The 19,377-nt window shown below is 43.5% G+C and overlaps 1 protein-coding gene across 1 annotated transcript in view; it reads right to left on the reverse strand.

Moving 5' to 3' along the window:
• Window positions 1-19,377, reverse strand: part of st13 (ST13 Hsp70 interacting protein) — a 44,060-nt gene that overhangs the window by 23,227 nt on the left and 1,456 nt on the right. Inside the window, exons 2-5 of the mRNA XM_068019403.1 lie at window positions 11,255-11,312; window positions 7,899-7,971; window positions 7,129-7,199; window positions 2,969-3,035 (exon numbers count right to left, since the gene is read on the reverse strand). Of these exons, the coding sequence (XP_067875504.1) occupies window positions 2,969-3,035; window positions 7,129-7,199; window positions 7,899-7,971; window positions 11,255-11,312 (269 nt within the window). The remainder of the gene's footprint in view (window positions 1-2,968; window positions 3,036-7,128; window positions 7,200-7,898; window positions 7,972-11,254; window positions 11,313-19,377) is intronic.

Consider the following 19,377-nt stretch of genomic DNA (forward strand, 5'->3'; position numbering starts at 1 on the left):
GCCATTTGGCGCATTGAGCCTGCTCCAGCATTCAATTAGACCATGGCTGAACTTGTACATCAAGTTTACTTTCTCACGCTATCCCCACAAGCCTAGATTCCCATAATGACAAAAGATCTTTCCATCTCGGTCTTGATTATATTTACTGAATGAACATCTATAGCCATCTAAGGTAGAGAATTCCAAAGATTCACAATCTTCTGAGTGAAAAAATTTCTTCTCATCTGAGTCTTAAATGGCTGACCCCTTATCCCGAGACTATGACCTCTAGTTCTAGACTCTCCAGCATTTCAGCATCTACCCTAACAAGCCCTGGAAGAATTTTATACATTTCAATGGGATCATCTCTCATTCTCCTAAACTCCAGATGATATAGACTCATTCCACTCAATATCTCCTCATAAGACAGCCCTCTCCTCCCAGGAATCAATCTAGTGGACCTTTGTTGCACCCCCTCTAAGACAAACTTTAGGTAAGGAAACTAAAACTGTATACCCAGATAGTCACCAAGAAATCTAACAGGGAATTCAGAAGAAGCTTCTTTACCAGAGAGGGTGGTTAGAATGTGGAATTCTTTTGGGCCTCCTTATCTCGAGAGACAATGGATACGCGCCTGGAGGTGGTCAGTGGTTTGTGAAGCAGCGCCTGGAGTGGCGATAAAGGCCAATTCTGGAAAATGTGGAATTCACTACCACAGGAAGTAGTTGAAGTGAATAGTATAAATGTATTTAAGGGGAGGCTAGATAAGCATATCAGGGAGAAGGGAATAAAGGATTATACCGATAGCTGAAGGCAGCTGGGAATAGACCTATATGGAACATAAGCACTGGCATGGGTAGTTGGGATGAATATCCTGCATCTGTACTGTATATTCTATGTGATTACTTGTTAGTTTAATTTTAATTACCTGTTAATATTTCCTACATTACAACAGTGACTGCACTTCATCAGCTATAAAGCAATTTGGGGCGTCTTGAGGTTACAAAAGAGCTCCTGTCCCGACAGTGCCTCGATTTTAAAATTCTCGCCCTTCTTTTCAAATCTATCCATGGCCTCATTCCTCGCTACCACTGTAATCTCCTACAGGCCTACAAACCTCCGAGATCTCTGTGCTCCTCAATTTCTGGCCTCTTGCACATGCCTGATTTATTGCCTGTCATGCCTTCAGCTGCCTGGGCTCTAAGCTCTGGAATTTCCTTCCTAAACCTCTCCATCTCTCTCTCTCTATTCCCCGTCCCCCCACCCTCCATCGCCTTTAAGACGCTCTATAAAGCCTAACCCTCTGAACAATAACATGGCTTGGTGTCAAATTTTGTTTGATAAAATGCCTTGAGACATCTTACAACATTAAAGGTGCTATTTACATGCAAATTGTTGCTACCTTAAAAAGACTTGCATTTCTAAATCAAAATTCAAGTATTCCCTGTGACACAGTGACTGTTTTAAGGAAGATTTGCAATAAGCATTGGACATCTCTCATGAAGCACGTCATTGTGACTATATAAAGTAAAACATTGTTTTTTTTTCTCCCTTCCCTTTCTATAATCTTTGTTATCTACACCAAAGTTCCACTGACCCAGTTCAAGTAATACACTGCCACAATACAAGCATATGCAAGATTTTGTTTGGAGATATATAGCATGAATATGGAGGGTTTATTTTGAACAAGACACAGTATAAAATCAGAGGGCACGATCAAAACTTAAGGAATAACTTCACATTTGCACCTGTTACAAAGTTCAATAAAACAGCCTCAATGTACTCACAAAGGAATCAGACTGACTCCAGATCCAGAAAAATAGTGGCTTTCGAAGGAAAGGAAGTAGATCAAGTCATAGTTTCAGGGTGATCGACAATAAGAATCACCAATGTAAACCTGTCCCGTACTCTCCTAACCCAAACCTCTTGGCAGATATGCCACACTGCTCAAAACCTATGTACACCAGTTACAACTTAATGGCCCGGAAAAAGGAACTTAATTTTATAATAGCAGTTTATGAAGCTTAGTTTAACGTTAGACCAGACTTTCACAGAAATTCACATAAGTAAACTCGTAGTTTTTGTAGAGTTTAGTACATTATTTAATACATTAAATCAAAGATTTGAGAATTGTGGCAATTTCCCAGAGACTTAGTCCGATTTGCCCTCGTAAATGGCCCATTCATCTTTCATAGAATGATACAGGCATGATGGGCCAAATGGCCTCCTTCTGTGCTGCCCTTTGAAAGAGCTATCCAATTAGTCCCACTCCCACTCGAGTATTTATTGAATTTCCATTGAAAGTTATTATTGAAAGCAAATTACTATCCATCTGCAGGAAGTGAGAAGAATATAGTCTTGTTTGGTTAAAACCAAGCCTAGTTTACCCATTGTCCACAAAAGGCATTGTGCAGCACAGTGCTAAGCTATACAGATTCCCAAGGTGATTCCTCCTATGTATGAGACATGGCAGCCAGGCTTTGCATGGACAACAGTTGGAGCATTACAACCAGACCCCACTCCACATTAGTGCAATACTGGAGTGCTACCTTTACCTGTGGAACCAAATCCCACCTCCAGAGGAAATCCAGAGGGATTAACAGTTGGTCAAATGGCCATGATGTTGTCCTCTAAGACAGTGACTAATAAATCCAATAGGGAATTCAGCAGAAACCTCTTTACCCAGAGAGTGGTGAGATTGAGAAACTCACTACCACATGGTGCAGTCGAGGTTAATAGCATAGACACATTTAAGGGGAATCTAGATAAACACGAGGGAGAAAGCAAAAGAAGGATATGTTGATGGAGTTAGATGAAGCAGGATGAGAGGAGGAACAAAAGGAGCACAAACACCAGCGTAGACCGAGTGGGTCAAATGACCTGCTTTAGTGCTGTTAACTCTAATGAGTAATTCTCACTTTCAACTTCTCCATTTGTTCAGCATAGAACTTTCCCCACCAAAACCTATTTGCCCCATTTTTACGCCTACCTTCACTCAATGCATTAATAGCTTCCATTTTTTTCTCATTGGCCTGATCCATCAGTTCCTCTGAAACCTAAAGCAGGAAAACACAACAATGATGGTCAAATGTACAGTGATTGACAACAGCAAAAGCAAAATTTGCCTCATTATAAAATGCAGCTGAATAACTACTTACTGCCAATCCTCTGGCATGAAGAATGACAAAACAAGTGAGGCTCTAGAGGGCTGTCGGTGCCCATGGAACCACAGCACTGAGTAGCCTCATTCGCCCATGGAACCATAGCCTAGATAGAGGCAGCTTTTTTGGGATGGGAAGGGGAGAATTGGAAGGATAAAAAGTAAAATAAATATGGGGATTGGGACGAGGAGAAAATCTTGAGGTAGAGATACTTGACAACTGAAGGCAATGCTCCAAAGTATTGCTTTCTTTCAATAGATACCTGAACAAACTAATGGGTTACAGTGACTGCTGTTTTACAAACAGATTCACCGGCACTACCCAGAACCAATTAATCAAACCTCACTGTTTTGTGCTGCCCCCACCCCAAATCATCAACAGTTGAAGGAGCAAACTGGGGACTTGCTCCAAAGCCAAATCAGCTAGTCAGTAGTGAAATGGTGAGATGTCTGAGGCAACAGGCAAATTTCTGAGTGTAAAAACTATAGGGCAATAATAGTTGGGGATTTCAACTATCCAAATATCAACTGGGATGCGAACAGTGTGAAGGGCACAGAGGGGACAAAATTCTTGAACTCATTCAAGAGAACTTCTTTTAGCTAGCCCAATGAGAGGGGGCGCAATTCTAGATTTAGTCTTCAGTAACGAAGCTGGCAAGTAGGTGAAATAGCAGTGGGTGACCATTTTGGAGATAGCGATCAAAATAGTTAGTTTTAGCATAATCACAGAAAAGGACAAAGATAAAACAGGAGTTAAAGTTCTAAATTGGGGGAAGGCAAATTTTACGAAACTGAGAGGTGATCTGGCGAAAGTGGACTGGATACAGCTACTGGAAGGAAAATCAGTGGCAAATAAAGGCCTGCTACCTGACCCCAACGGGACCAGACGACATGCGTTGGGTTCAGGTCGGGTCGGGTTGCTCCCCCGGGTCTGGCTTTCAGGCTTGGGTCAGGTTGGGTCAGGTCCGGGTTGGACACATACAGGAAGTCTTGCATTTTGCTCTGCTGGAGTGGAGAGTGTAAAAGTTGAAAAAAACTTACCGGAGCTGGAGTCTGAAGTGTCAAGGAGGGACACTCTGAGTCTGCGCAGTGAGCGTCTCAATGACGTCATCACGCTCCTGCTGCAGCTTCCTTAATCCAAAAGTGGTACAGTGAGTGAGTGCACTATGGAATCAAGATAGGTAACCAGTCCGGTGGTCGGGTCGGGCTCAGGAAAAAGTGGAGGGACTCGGGCTCGGGTCCGATGTGGTTCTGTCGAGTTCAGGTCGGGTTTTTATTTCCTGATCTGAGTAGGCCTTTAGTGGCAAACCAGTGGGAGGCATTCAAAAGCGAGATTTTACAGGCACAGTGTAGGCATGTCCCCACAAGATAAAAGGTGGTACAGCCAAATCTAGAGCCCCATGGTTATCTAGAGGCTTACAGGGTATGTTGAAGCAGAAAAAGAAAGCTTATGACGATCACAAAAAACTTAAATAATTTAGAAAACCTAGAGGAATATAGAAAGTGCAGGGGTGAAATAAAAAGGGAAATTAGAAAAGCAAAGAGAGGACATGAAAAAATATTGGCAGCTAAAATCAAGGAAAACCCAAATATGTTTTATCAGTGCATTAAGAGCAAGAGGATAACTAAGGAAAGGGTAGGGCCTATCAGAGATGTACAAGGGAACTTACACCTGGACGCAGATGATGTGGGCAGGGTTCTTAATGAGTTCACAAAGGAGAGGGATGATGCAGACATTGCAGTAAAAGAGTAGTGCGAAATACTGGCTATGATGAGCATAATGAGAGAGTAAGTACTAGAGGGTCTGACATCCTTGAAAGTGGATAAATCACCAGGGCCGGATGGATTGCATCCCAGGTTGTTAAAAGAAGCCAAGGAGGAAATAGCAGATGCGCTGAGGATCATCTTCAAATCCTCACTGGATTTGGGCGAAGTGCCAGAGGATTGGAGATCTGCGAATCTTACACCATTGTTCAAAAAGGGTGCAAGGGATAGGCCAAAAAATTTAGGCCGGTCAGTCTGACCTCGGTGGTGGGTAAATTACTAGAATCAATTCTGAGGTTTAGGATAAACTGCCACTTAGAAAGGCACGGACTGATCAGGGATAGTCGGCATGGATTTGTTAAGGGAAAGTCATGCCTTACTAACTTAATTGAATTCTTTGAGGAAGTAACGAGAAGGATTGATGAGAGTAGTGCAGTGGATGTGGTCTATATAGATTTTAGTAAGGCATTTGACAAGGGACCCGCATGGCAGACTGGTCAGTAAAATGAAAGCCCATGGGATAAAGGGGAATGTGGCAGGTTGGATCCAAAATTGGCTCAGAGACAGGAAGCACAAGGTAGCAGACAACGGATGTTTTTGCGAATGGAAAGCTGTTTCCAGTGGCGTTCCACAGGGCTCAGTGTTGGATCCCTTGTTGTTTGTGATATATATTAATGATTTGGACTTAAATGTAGAAGGCATGATTGGGAAATTGGCTGATGACAAAAAAATTAGTCATGTAGTTGATAATGAAGAGGATGGCTGTAGACTCCAGAAAGCTATCAATGGTTTGGTTGAGTGAGCGGAAAAGTGGCAAATGGAATTCAATCCGGAGAAGTGTGAGGTAATGCGCTTGGGGAGGGCAAATAAAGCGAGAGAATACACAATAAATGGGAGGATATTGAGGGGGTAGAAGAAGTGACGTCAATTACCAGGGGGCACAGATTTAAGGAGATTAGAGGGGACATGAGGAGAAACTTTTTCACCCAGAGGGTGGTGGGTGTCTGGAATTCACTGCTAGGATTGTATGTCCATAAGTCCCTAAAGGTGGCAGGACAGGTAAAGTGGTGAAGAAGGCATATGGAATGCTTCCCTTTATTGGCTGAGGTATAGAATACAAAAGCAGGGATGTAATGCTGGAACTGTACAAAATGCTGTTTAGGCCACAGTTGGAGTATTGCGTACAGCTCTGGTCGCCACATTACAGGAAGGACATAATTGCTTTGGAGAGAGTACAGAGGAGATTTACAAGAATGTTGCCAGGGCTTGAAAGTTGCAGCTATGAGGAAAGATTGGATAGGCTAGGGTTGTTTTTCTTAGAACAGAGGACGCTGAGGGGTGACTTAATTGAGGTGTACAAAATTATGAGGGGCAAAGATAGAGTAGACAGGAAGGACCTGTTTCCCCTAGCAAAGAGGTCAATTACCAGGGGGCACAGATTTAAGGGGATTAGTAGAAGGATTAGAGGGGACATGAGGAGAGACTTTTTCACCCAGAGGGTGGTGGGTGTCTGGAATTCACTGCCAGGAATGGTGGTGGAGGCAGAAACCATCAATTCTTTTAAAAGGTACCTGGACATGCACCTGAAGTGCTGTAACCTGCAAGGTTATGGACCTGGTACTGGAAGGTGGAATTAGATTGCGTGGCTAATTCTTTCAGCCGGCACTGACACAACGGGCTGAATGACCTCCTTCTGTGCTGTAATTTTCCTATGGTTCTAACAGCACCCAATTATTCCCATTAGAAAAGCATTTTTAATGGTGCCGCTGCAAAGAATTGTGGTTCTAAATCTAAACCCCATCACTCCACGACTTCCAGCTCCATACATTTTGCTCTGAAGAAACAAACTTCATTCTTAACACCCTCCCCATTCCTTGGTTATCTTTAACCCCATTATGAATCCATAATTTGAGATATATTAGCATGCATTTAGAAATGCATGAATTAATCAAGGACAGTTAGCATAGATTCTTTTTAAAGTATGCTGTGTTTGACAAATTTAATTTTTTTTTTGAAGGTGACAGTTTGCTCCCCCGCCCCATTACACAAATTATACTTAAGCCATAGAATGTACAGTGTAGTAAATATAAATCACCAGAATTCCTAATTACAACTCAATAACCTTTATTAAAAGGTTACGAATTCCAGGTGAGGACAGATCATTGGCAACTCTAGTACACAAGTCACTGCCTTCAGAGGGGGACAATAAGAGAAAAAATGTTTACCTCAAGGTTTTCATCTCCCATTTCCTGGGGTTCTTCCGTGTCTGGCTCGATCACACCCTCATTATCAATCTCTGGAGAATAATCCACACGCTCATAAATAAAAACACATCGGAAACCAGACAACACCACAAATCAGGGGGTAATTTGCTTCAACAGTTTTGATGAAATTAGCTGACTATTTGTTCCAGTTCTCCATTTTGATAAAGGGGTCACCAGAAATTATCAAATCTGTCTCAACTACAATATTGCATCCAGTTCTGGTCACCACACTTTAGGGTGTGAGGGTCCTTGAGAGGGTGCAGAGAAGATTTACCAGAATGGTTCCAGAAATGAAAGAAGGTTAGGTTGAAGAAGCTGGGGTGTTCTCCTTGGAGCAAAGGAGATTGAGAGGTGATTTGATAGATACAAGATTATGACAAGTTTAGTTAAGGTAGACAAAATAAAGCTGCTCCCATTAGCTGATAGTACAATGACTAGAAGACAGAGATTTTGATTTTGGGCAAGAGATACAGGGAGGGTCGTGAGGAAGAGCTTTTTTTTAATGCAGTGAGTGGTAATGACCTGGATCTCTCTGCCTACAAGGGTGGCGGAAGCGGAGACAAATAATTATTTTTAAAACAAACTGTATAGGCACTTGAGACAAATAAACTTGCAGAGGACAGATTGGGGGAATGGGACCGACTGATTGCTCTGCAGAGAGCCAGCATGGACCTGATGGGATGAATGGCCTCCTTCTGCACCATTATGACTAACATATTCTCTTCACTCACCCAGTTCGCTCTCTTCACTCTCAGAAGCTGGCTCTGGAGGTGGAGCCGCTGCTTTCTCTTCTGTGTTTGCTTTCTGCAGAAATTGAAGTTATTTAGTTCTGTACTCACCAGAACATCACAGATATACACACAGAGACACACACACACAGAGACACACACACACAGAAACACACACACACACAGAGACACACACACACACAGAGACACACAGACAGACAGAGACACACACACACAGACAGAGACACACACACAGACAGAGACACACACAGACAGAGACACACACAGACAGAGACACACACAGACAGAGACACACACAGACAGAGACACACACAGACAGAGACACACACAGGACGAGAGAAATTTTGGTGCCTATCACATTGAGGACTTATGACATTGAGGAATGAAATGTGTCACTTTTGGCACCCATTATCAAACACTGATGCCAGGTACACCACAGAATAAATGCAGAGTAAAACAAAACACAATTTTTTCTCAATGAAACACTTCCCACTACAAACTAAGAAGAGTATTTCCATTTTCCATACCAGCCATCCCAGTCTGAGAATTCCAATTTCGTGCCTAATTATGGTCAGCACTCAGCTGTGGACAAACTCCTATTTAGAACAGTTAAAATTTTTCCATTTGGAATTACACCGCTACTTGTGAGGACACCCATCCTGGGCTACATTCAAATACAAATTCCAATAAAAATACAGTAGTCTTACTAAACGTTTGCAATTTTTTTGTTTAATTCTTTCGTGGGATGTGGGTACCACTAGCTAGGCCAGCAGATCTCTACCTCCATCCAAGATTGCATACGAATGAGAACTCTCAAAGCTCTCTGCAATCTGCCTCTGAAAAGCATGGGACAATTACCCAAAATGGCATCCTTCCCCTTCCAGTGGAGGTTATGCACCTCATCTTCATGGCTCCTCCATCAGACAAAGACTGGGTTTTCCTGTACAGAGGCCGTGACAGGGTAAGATGCTGAGATGGCTCCTGGATAGTCAGCTCCCTATGGAGCACCTTGCTGTGCAGCTCTATTCTTGACCATCCTTTGTCATTTCTCTCCCAATCTCCCCTCTTCCAATGTAACTTCTCCAGGCTCTAATAATGGTTGCATTTTAGTATTACAAAGTTAATTGCTAGCTCAAGGTGCCCATGTACCATCCCCCAACCATTCCTGCTCTTTGAACACTGGATCGTTTCTCAAATTTGGCTTCTCTGGGCATCAAGACTATGCTCCTGCACTGGACTGCACTGTTAGCTGTGTCTCTGATCTGCTGCTGCTTTTTAAGTAACTTTGCCGAGCTTACAGCCCATCCCCCACCACTGCTGTTACTTGCTGCGCCTGTGACTGCCCTACAGGTCTTACTGGATTTTCAGCTTCAGCTAGTTTAGTTCCTGGCCAGAATTTCATTTCCTGGGGCCAAGGTCCATTCCTTTGTTGTCTCTGGATCTTATGGTGATGTCCACCTATGCCGTCTCTCCACCTCACGATCAATTCTGCACACGATCTGGCATTTGATTCCCATGGAAATACCTCCAGCATCTCATACTCCGATACTCTATCCTTCAAATAGCTTCTGGCTCACTCACCCACCACATCTGTCTCAGTACCTGCTCAGTTCAGTGACATTCCATGTTGTCTCCATCCCATCTGTGTCAACTTTACCCCACTATGGGACATGTGATTTTAACTCTGGATTCCCTATTGCCTCCTCTCTTTTCCCTATTTACTACCAGGATATATGTATCCTAACCTTGCTACGTAGCCAGCCCTAAGTAACTTGGGTTTCTCGTGATTATTCACATTTTGGCTGCCACTCCAGACCCGAGCTCACCACTTATACTTACACTTCCCCACCCCCCCTTTTTTTTCCTTCTTTCTTTTTCCCTCTCCTAGATCCCGCTCTGTCTTCAAGCCTCCTTTCATTTCTCCTCTCTCAGATACTCCAAAATCCCTACTCCATCCCTTCAGCACTCCTCGACCTTCCTACTTTCCTGCCATTGTCTAAGCTTGATTTCATCCTAGTTAAGTCGACACCTTCCCTGTGTCTCTCTTGCCATCCTCTAAACGGCCGACTGAGGTACTCGTCTCTGCCTCCTTACAAGCAGCAACCCCAAATGCTCCATCTTACTCTCCCACTGACCTTCCCAGCCTGCCCACAGGGGGATAGTCTTGCCAATTTCCTTCTCATCCTACTCCCCCCTCCCAATGCTGATCCTGTGGCCAATGGATCAGCTCTCACACCCCGCTCCGCATATCCCTCCAAAATGTCTGTTCACTTGTGAACAAAGCCCTTGCATTTGGGAGCTCACTGTAGATGACTGCATTGACATCATGGCCTGAACGGAAACCTGGTTACAGGGCGATGACATCTTTCAGCATCTCACCTTGTTCCATCCCCTCACCTCTCATTTAAAATCCTCTTTATCGCCCATCCAAGTATGATAAAAATTTTCTCACAGAGATATCTTCACTGCTTTCCTCCCTCAGCCTCTTCACCGAGCAACTTTCATCTTCAGTGATTTCAGCCTCCATCCGAACTTAGCATGCGTTCTCTCTCATTCACTGTCCTCCTACCCTCCCTTAATCCATATTCCTCCATATAAACTCAACCTATATTCACAGCCATGCCCCTTATCCTTGCCATCTCATGTGGCCTCAACTCCCATGCCAATCAGGTAAGGTTGCCTCTGATCACTTCCTTGTATCACTCTCCACCCAGATGTCCCAAACCTACTGCCTCCTGTGTCTGTCCCTGGAAAACAAATCCATCACCCAATACACTAACAACTACACTTCCAAAAACCCAATTGTCTAGCCTTTGCCCCTCCATTTATCATGACATTTCTGCGGCTACTGATCTGCTCAATCAACTCTCACCTCCAAGTTTGATGCCGAGTCTCCATTAAAACCATTATCCTCCTTCAACCTGGTCACTCTCCTAGTTTGCCTTTATCTCCACTCCCTTAAGCACAAGGGATACGGACTTAATTGTATATGGTGAACAACTGGTTTAGCCATTCACTGTCAGATCTGGCTGGACCACATAGAGCACTTTCGGGCCCTGCTCTCCTCTTCCAAAACTGCTCACAATTCCAGGATCTCCCATCATACAAAAGCTAACCCCAGCTTCTTTTCTCTACTACAAACTGTCTTCCCAAAGCCCTCTCCAACGCCTCCTCCACCCTCATCTCCAACAAATGTGAGGAGCTCATGGATCTCTGTCACTAAGATTGAGACCATCCACTCAACTGCCTCTGTCAAATTTGGAAATTCCTTCTGAGAAATACATCCAGGAGATCACCTGATGCTGACTGTAAAACATTACGGAAATGCAACGGCATACCTTCGGCGAATCTGGGAATTTAGGGTGTTCCGCTGGAGGGGGGATGGACGCTCCCATACTGTAAAGAAAAAGCAGAGTAACATCTAATAGATAGTCACAGACCATCCGAGTCACTGCTGAACAGACATTTAAATTGATCTAAGCATCCTTATATGAATAAACCCTACCTCGAGCTCCTGGACTCTCCTTCTCTGCATGATGACCTGCAAACATTTTTCGGAAGAAACCAACTACCCCAGTTAATTCAGCTAGAATTAACTTACTTTAACAGGATAGTTTATTTCTCTGATCCCAGCAAACAACACTTCTTAAAGCTAATGAGCACAACAACCTCCATTTATATAGCACCCTTTACATTATAAAGGCATCCACAGGACTGTTAAATCAGACAAAATTTGACACCTAGTCACATTAGAGCAGATGGGCGGCACAGTGGTTAGCACCGCAGCCTCACAGCTCCAGCGACCCGGGTTTGGTTCTGGGTACTGCCTGTGCGGAGTTTGCAAGTTCTCCATGTGACCGCGTGGGTTTCCGCCGGGTGCTCCGGTTTCCTCCCACAGCCAAAGACTTGCAGGTTTATCGGTAAACTGGCCATTGTAAATTGCCCCTTGTGTAGGTAGGTGGTAGGAGAATAGTGGGGATGTGGTAGGGAATATGGGATTAATGTAGGATTAGTATAAATGGGTGGTTGATGGTTGGCACAGATGCGGTGGGCCGAAGGGCCTGTTTCAGTGCTGTATCTCTCTATGACTTTATAACCAAAGGCTTGGTCAAAAAGGTAGGTTTAAGGAGCATTTTAAAAGGGGGAAGAGGTGAAGGGGTTTGGGGAGAGAATTCCAGAACTTGGGCTTAGGCAGCTGAAGGCACGGCCACCAATGCAGAGGCGAAGGAAATCAGGAATGTACAAGAAACTAGAACTGAAGGAACACAGAATTCTTCAGTAGTTGGACTGCAGGAGATTATAGAGATAGGGTGCGGTGAGGCCTTGGAGGAATTTGAAAACAAGGATGAGAAATTTAAATTTGAGGCACTGCCAGACTGGGAGCTAATATAATTCAGCAAGCATGGGGTCATAGGTGAACTGGACTTGGTGCAAGTTAGGATATGGGCAGCAGAGTTTTGGATGAGCACAAGTTTACAGAGGATGGAAAATGGGACACTGACCAGAAAGAAAACTGAACAGTCCAGAGGTAAGTAAAAGCACTGATGGGGGTTTCAGCAGCAGATGGGCTGAGGCAGGGGGAAGATGGGAGATATTTTAGATTTCTACAGGGCTGTGGGTAAATGCACCACATAGTATCGTACTGAGCTGTACTGATCAGGAAGGCCCAAGGTTCATTCTCTGCCATTTCACGCAAGTAGCCTTTCTTTATATACAGCAACAAGCATCACGACCAAAATCAATTTCTCCTCAACCAACACACATGGAAATTCCAGCAGAGGCCACTAATGATAAGAACCTCAATTGATTTTTCTCCTGTCTAGCCCAGGGACACAATACCAACGGCAGCTTATCTACTATCACCTCCAGCTGAAGCTAGATAACTCAGCACAGACCACAGACTGAACTGCTCTGGTTTTTCTCACTACATCTCCCATTTTTCCTTAATTTGCTTTGTTACAATCTCATTTTATCAATTCTCATCCTCTGGGACCATCTCACTAGTGCCAACTCATATAAAGGTCAATGTTGACAAGCTCTTCATTCATAAGTGGTTGAAGTCCACTGCAGCAACATATACACACAGACTTAACTGCTTACTCTCCAAATCTTTCACCCTTCCAAAACAGGGCTGCCCGCCCATCTCATTAGAGTGGGGTTGCCAGAGACCAGACAGCCAGTGCCTACAAGTCCTTCTTTTCTGAAGGAAATGTATAGATCTATTTGGGAAAAAAAACCCAGGACACTTATTAGCTTTGAGCTAAGATATGTAAAAGCACTCAGCTGCTCAGACAGATGTTCCTGTGAAACCAAAAGGACAAGAGCTCCGACTAACTTTACATTTTGATCCATCACCTGTTTAGGGTAGGGAAACAATTGGAGCAGAACACAGTTGGTTAGAGAGGGCAGATTGGAGAAGTTAGCTACAGGCCAGGGAAAGCAGCTCAAGATGGGTGTGCCCTTCCAAGAGGGACGGGGAGAAAGGAATAAATGGAGAAATATCAAGTAAGGGTAGCGGTTTGATCTAATAGACCGAGAATTGTTTCTAATTAATACAACCAAAGTTGTAGCTTTAAGTGCAGACACTCAGAAGTTTGCAAAACTAACTCTGTGGGATGCCATTTTTAATTGTCTTCCTCTCCCCAGGCAAGAGAATGAGCTGATTCCAGACCGCTCAATGACAGGCGATTGCACTGTGTGCAACTCACTGAGCAAGTTACCCTCTGAAGGAAATCTCTTCTTTCTTTTGGAACTGATACAGCAGCACTGGTCTGTGCAACTGAACCAGAGACCAGCGAGAACCCAGGTTCAATTCCCGCTGAGACTCAAATGATCTCAAGAGAGGCAACTACAGGGACAATCTTATTGGCCTTAGGACATCTGGGTAGGGGACCAGTGTTCCTACTCCTGACCACAATCCAGTGATTCCTACTGGAAAATGTATTTGCACATACACTGAATTGGCCATGGCTCTTCATGGTAAAATAGTCAGCAAACACTCAATGTCCAGGTTTATAAAGAGGATTGAGGGGTGATCGAATTCAGGTGTTTAAGATGATTAAAGGAATTGATAGTTTCTCTCCATCAACCCTATTTCCTCTGGTGGGACAGTACAGAACAAGGGGGCATAACCTTAAAATTAGAGCCAAACCATTCAGGGGTGATGCCAGGAAGCACTTCTTCACACAAAGAGTACTGGAAATCTGGAACTCCCTCCCCCAAAAAGCTGCTGAGACGAGGGCAGCGGGGGGAGGGCGGCTCACAAACTGAAATTGATAGATGTTTGTTGGATAAGGATATTATGGGTTACAAAACCAAGGCAGGTAGATGGAGGTAAGACACAGCTCAACTAAAATCTAACTGAACGGCAGGAAAGGCTCAAGGGCTGAATGGCTAATGTTCCTATATATGAATACCCACGTGGACGAAGTACCAGAGGGCAGTTAATGCACAGCTATAAACTGAGAGAGGGGAATATGCAGCGAGACCTGGGTGTTCCCGTACACCAGTCGCTGAAGGTAAGCATGCAGGTCCAACAGGCAGTAAAAAAGGCAAATGGTATGTTGGCCTTCATAGCGAGAGGATTTAGGTACAGGAGCAGGGATGTCTTGCTGCAATTATACAGGGCCTTGCTGGGGCCACAGCTGGAATAGTGTGCGCTGTTTTGGTCTCCTTATCTGAGGAGGGATGTTCTTGCTATTGAGGAAGTGCAGCGAAGGTTTACCAGACTGATTCCTGGGATGGCGGGACTGACGTATGAGGAGTTTGATTCGGTTAGGATTATATTCGCTGGAGTTCAGAAGAGTGAGGGGGGATCTTATAGAAACCTACAAAATTCTAACTGGACTTGACAGGGTAGATGCAGGAAGGATGGTCCCGATGGTGGGGGAGTCCAGAACCAGGGGTCATAGTCTAAGGATACAGGGTAAACCTTTCAGAACTGAGATGAGGAGAAATTTCTTCACCCAGAAAGTTGTCAGCCTGTGCAATTCACTACCACAGAAAGCAGTTAAGGCCAAAACATTGTATGTTTTCAAGAAGGAGTTAGATATAGCTCTTGGGTCTAAAGGGATCAAAGGGTATGGGGAAAAAGCGGGAACAGGTTACTGAGTTGGATGATCAGCCATGATCATAATGAATGGTGGAGCAGGCTCAAAGGGCCGAATGGCCTACTCCTGCTCCTATTTTCTATGTTTCTATGTTTAACACTATCCCCAACAATCAGCAACTTCAGGAAAGGAGGGAGAAAAGGAGAGCGGATACACAAACTAAATCTCAATACTGAAAGTTCAGTTAATCCTAACATTCCAGCATTGGGTAGAGGAAACAGACTGTGCCATAAGTTGAAAACAAGCTTCAAATTCTTCATAAAAATCTGTGATTTACACAGTATTTCGTCAAAATTATAACAGAAACAGGCCATTTGGTCCAAATAGTCTGCATTTATCCTCCACACGAACAGTGGCTCTAATACCATGTGCTCCACCCTATTTGCCTTTCCTTCATGCTCCTATCTAACGCATTCTTATGTTGAGTTTCTGCTTCTATCACTAAGTCTGATTGTACATTCCACAATCTATTAACCTCTATTTAAAAAGAAAGCTTTCTCCTGTTCACTAAATCTCTTGCATTTAATTTTGTATCACCAACTTTTTCAGAAAACAGTAGCAATTTTAACAGCATTACTCAATCAGCTAAAGCTCTCAAGCCAACTGCTATGGACATCAAAAAGATGGACAGCACCTGAATGCCAACCCAAGATATTTTTGGACACCTAACCAACATATTAGGAGACATATTTCAACGACATTACACTGCACTGATGAACAATGGATGAAGAAGAAGAGCGCTCCAGTTTCAGATGCACTGGAATAGATCTGACTGTCCATTTCCCCAACTCAATAGCCCCCTCCGGTTAAAATTCAGAACAGCCAGATTACACATCAAGAATTATTAAAAAACTGATGCCTTCAACACTTCATTACTAAACAGACCCGCTTCCCCGCTATTTATCGGTGGAAAAGCAGATGAGCAGTAGCCACCTCACACTAGACCATCACAGAAGCTGCAAGTGGTGCTCCGATGGTTTCGCAATTAAAAAGGTTTCCAAACGACACAGATCAACAAGATCACAAATAATCTCTGGTCTGCACTGAGCTAGCTGATCTTAGCCAGGAGTGAAATACCCTGTTGGGAAAAGATGACCATGGAACTCAGATCAATAAGAAATCAATCACTTAAGGAACAAAGAAAATGTGCAAGGAAAAGCAAGCACACAATCCACTGACAGATCAGCAGACAAGGATCCAGAATATTCTGCTCCGAACAGCAAGTACACCAATCCGAGCCATCACATTTAGGACAACGGGCATACAATTCTCCATCTGTGTACTATGCCAACAGCACAACAGAACCAGCTGATGAAGTGAATGCCCTACACTCAATCTCACATTGTAAAATGCATCTTTCAAATGGTTCCACATGATCAGTCCCCATTTAACAAGATATGAATGACTTGAAACGTCACCCTCTATTTCAATGAACAGTAGGAACTTTACTGTTCATCTGGCAATCACTTAAGTTGTTTTAAAAAAAGCTTCCAAAACTATATTATATACCCCTCCCTCCACTGCAGACATAATGCTGATGCTTTGCTTCAGAACACCCTTCCCCCAACCCCTTTATACTACGCACCCTGATACTCTGGGAACAGACCACTGCATAACAGCACACTCCCAACATATCATCTCTTTCAGATAAATGCTTCACCTCCACTCAACACCCAATACTGACAACCCAACTAACATCAGTGATCTGATACAGACTTAGAATTTACCACAGGGTTTTACCAATACATTGCAGCAGGCTCCCGACACAAAAACTCTTGAATTATCTCATTACCTATAATTATGATTCCAGCTGATTACTTTTTTAAACCTGATGCAAATTCATTAAAAACTTTTTAAAGTGCCTACTCATATACAAAAGACAAACAAGACCTAAACAAGAATGTTTTCAGAGACTAAAAGCAGATAATTCCCAAGAAACCATTAAGCAAAACTATACATGCTATTAAATGAGACAAACAGTTAATGGAAAAGGGGATAGTGGACAATTTTGGTTATAATGGAAGAAGCTTTAACTATGTTATGAGTCAGAGGACCAAAGACTGTATTGGGCCATTGAAAGATTCAAATTATGACAGAAATATTAACAACTTGCAGGTATTTAGAATCTGTTACATAGTAAAACGTCACAAGACTTTTCACAGAAGCATTAACAAAACTGGACAAGTGAGCAAAGGTTTGGTCAAAAAGGTAGGTTTTAAGGAGCGTCTTAAAGGAAGTAATTCCACAATATTCTATCTTCTGCAGTGGAGTGAGAATTGGCTGAGTGCCTATAGGCAGCGAGTTTTTAATGGATTCGCTTGGAGTCCTGTTACAAGTTGTGTTCTAATTGGATCAGTATTGGGATCTTTTCACTTCACTATCTTCATTAATGACCTGGATGTCGGTGATGGGGAAGTGATTGCCAGTTGGCAGACTATACGATTCTCTATGCGCGCATTAGAATTATAGAGGAAGTTGAACTACTGCATCTTGATGTATTGGGGAATGGGCCCCTTGTTTGACAAATTATGTTTAATTTGGAAAAATGCAGTTTTACACACATGGGCAGATCTAATGCTAAATATACATGCCTCCTACAGGGACAGAACTGAAGCCTGTGGTGAAAGAGAAAGATCTGACGTTACCATGCATCAGTCTCTAAAGGCTCACAATCAATGCCATGCAGCTACATCTAAAGCAAACAAGTTATGTTCAAAGGACAATTCATTACAAAACTTTTTTGTCCTGTGCAAGATCTGGATTAGGCTTCATTTAGTTTGGCCGGCTTAGCTTTGGTCCCCTCACATGTTGGGGATATTGAGGCTTTGTAAAAGGTGCAGAGGAGCAGAACACTGACTCCTAGTTTAAAACCTGTTAGCTATCTAGATAGGCTTAAAGAGTTGGGTCTGTGCACTTCAGAAAAGCACAGACTCAAGGTGATTTAATCAAAGTTTATAAAATGAAGGGACTAGATTGTCCACATGGATAAATTATTTCAAATGGGTAGATCAGTGAAGACCAAAGATCACACTTTCAAGTTACACAAGGACAGAATTAGACTGGATGTTAGATGGTTCTTTTCCTGTGGAACAGGTTGCCAGCTCACCTGGCGAAAGCTGACTCACTATTTTTTTTCCAAGGGCGTTATACCTGTTCCCGGCTGCGGAAGAGATCTGAAGTTAATACATTTAAGAAGTATTTAGATGAGCACTTGAAACGTCATAGCATACAAGGCTACAGGCCAAGTGCTGGAAAATGGGATTAGAATAGTTAGGTGCTTGATGGCCAGCACAGACACGATGGGCCGAAGGGCCTGTTTCTGTGCTGTATAACTCTATGACTAGGGTCAACGTAATATCGCTTGGACTAGTTTCAATTACCTAAAGTAGTGTGATCCGTGAGGGTCCTCAAGGTGGTCCACCAGCTGGTTCGATATGCATGTCACTGACGCAGACACCACCACAGCCGAGAGCCAAGGCCATACAAGAGAATAGGCCAAAATCCTTACTACCTCTCATGAGACGTTACACAACCAGACCGGCTCCCACGTGCGCGGCACGAGTTGTCATAAGTGTGAGCACAACAGTGTGCTTTTATAAGCAACATTTACGTTAATGTTACAGCATATAACGCGAGAGTGGATTTCCAACACTTGTAGAGCTGAAAACAAAGAGGAACCAGCCGAACATGAAGGCCGATATGAGGCTAGAGCTTGGAATCAGACATCACCTCATTGGTGTCTCATCAAAAACTGAGCTATTAATTCTGATGAGTTTTTTTTGGGGTGGCAAGTGAAAATAGGTGGGGGTAGGACTGGTGGGTGGTCTGTGGGGTCCTTAGCCCCACTTAAGTAGACAAAAAAACTGGAGGACTGTGGGCCTAAAGTAGCAAGAGGGGAATTTCAGATCCTCCGCCATAATTGGCCTGGATTTTTTTTAACTGTTTTTTCTCTTCTCCCAGCTGGTTATATATTAACAGCACAGAAACAGGCCATTCAGTCCATTGGGTCTATGTTGGTATTTATTCTCCACGCAGGCCTCCTCCAACACCATCAACATATCCTTGAATTCATTTCTCCCTCATGTGCTTATCTAGCTTCCCCTAATATGCATCTGTGCTATTCGTCTCAACTACTCCACGTGGCAGCGAGTTCCGCATTGCGGGCAGCACAGTGGCGCAGTGGTTAGCATCGCAGCCTCACAGCTCCAGCGACCTGGGTTCAATTCCGGGTACTGTCTGTGTGGAGTTTGCAAGTTCTCCCTGTGTCTGCGTGGGTTTCCTCCGGGTGCTCCGGTTTCCTCCCACAGCCAAAAGACTTGCAGGTTGATAGGTAAATTGGCCATTATAAATTG

Source organism: Heterodontus francisci, chromosome 41, assembly GCF_036365525.1.
Source record: "Heterodontus francisci isolate sHetFra1 chromosome 41, sHetFra1.hap1, whole genome shotgun sequence".
In the NCBI taxonomy this organism is placed as follows: domain Eukaryota; kingdom Metazoa; phylum Chordata; class Chondrichthyes; order Heterodontiformes; family Heterodontidae; genus Heterodontus; species Heterodontus francisci.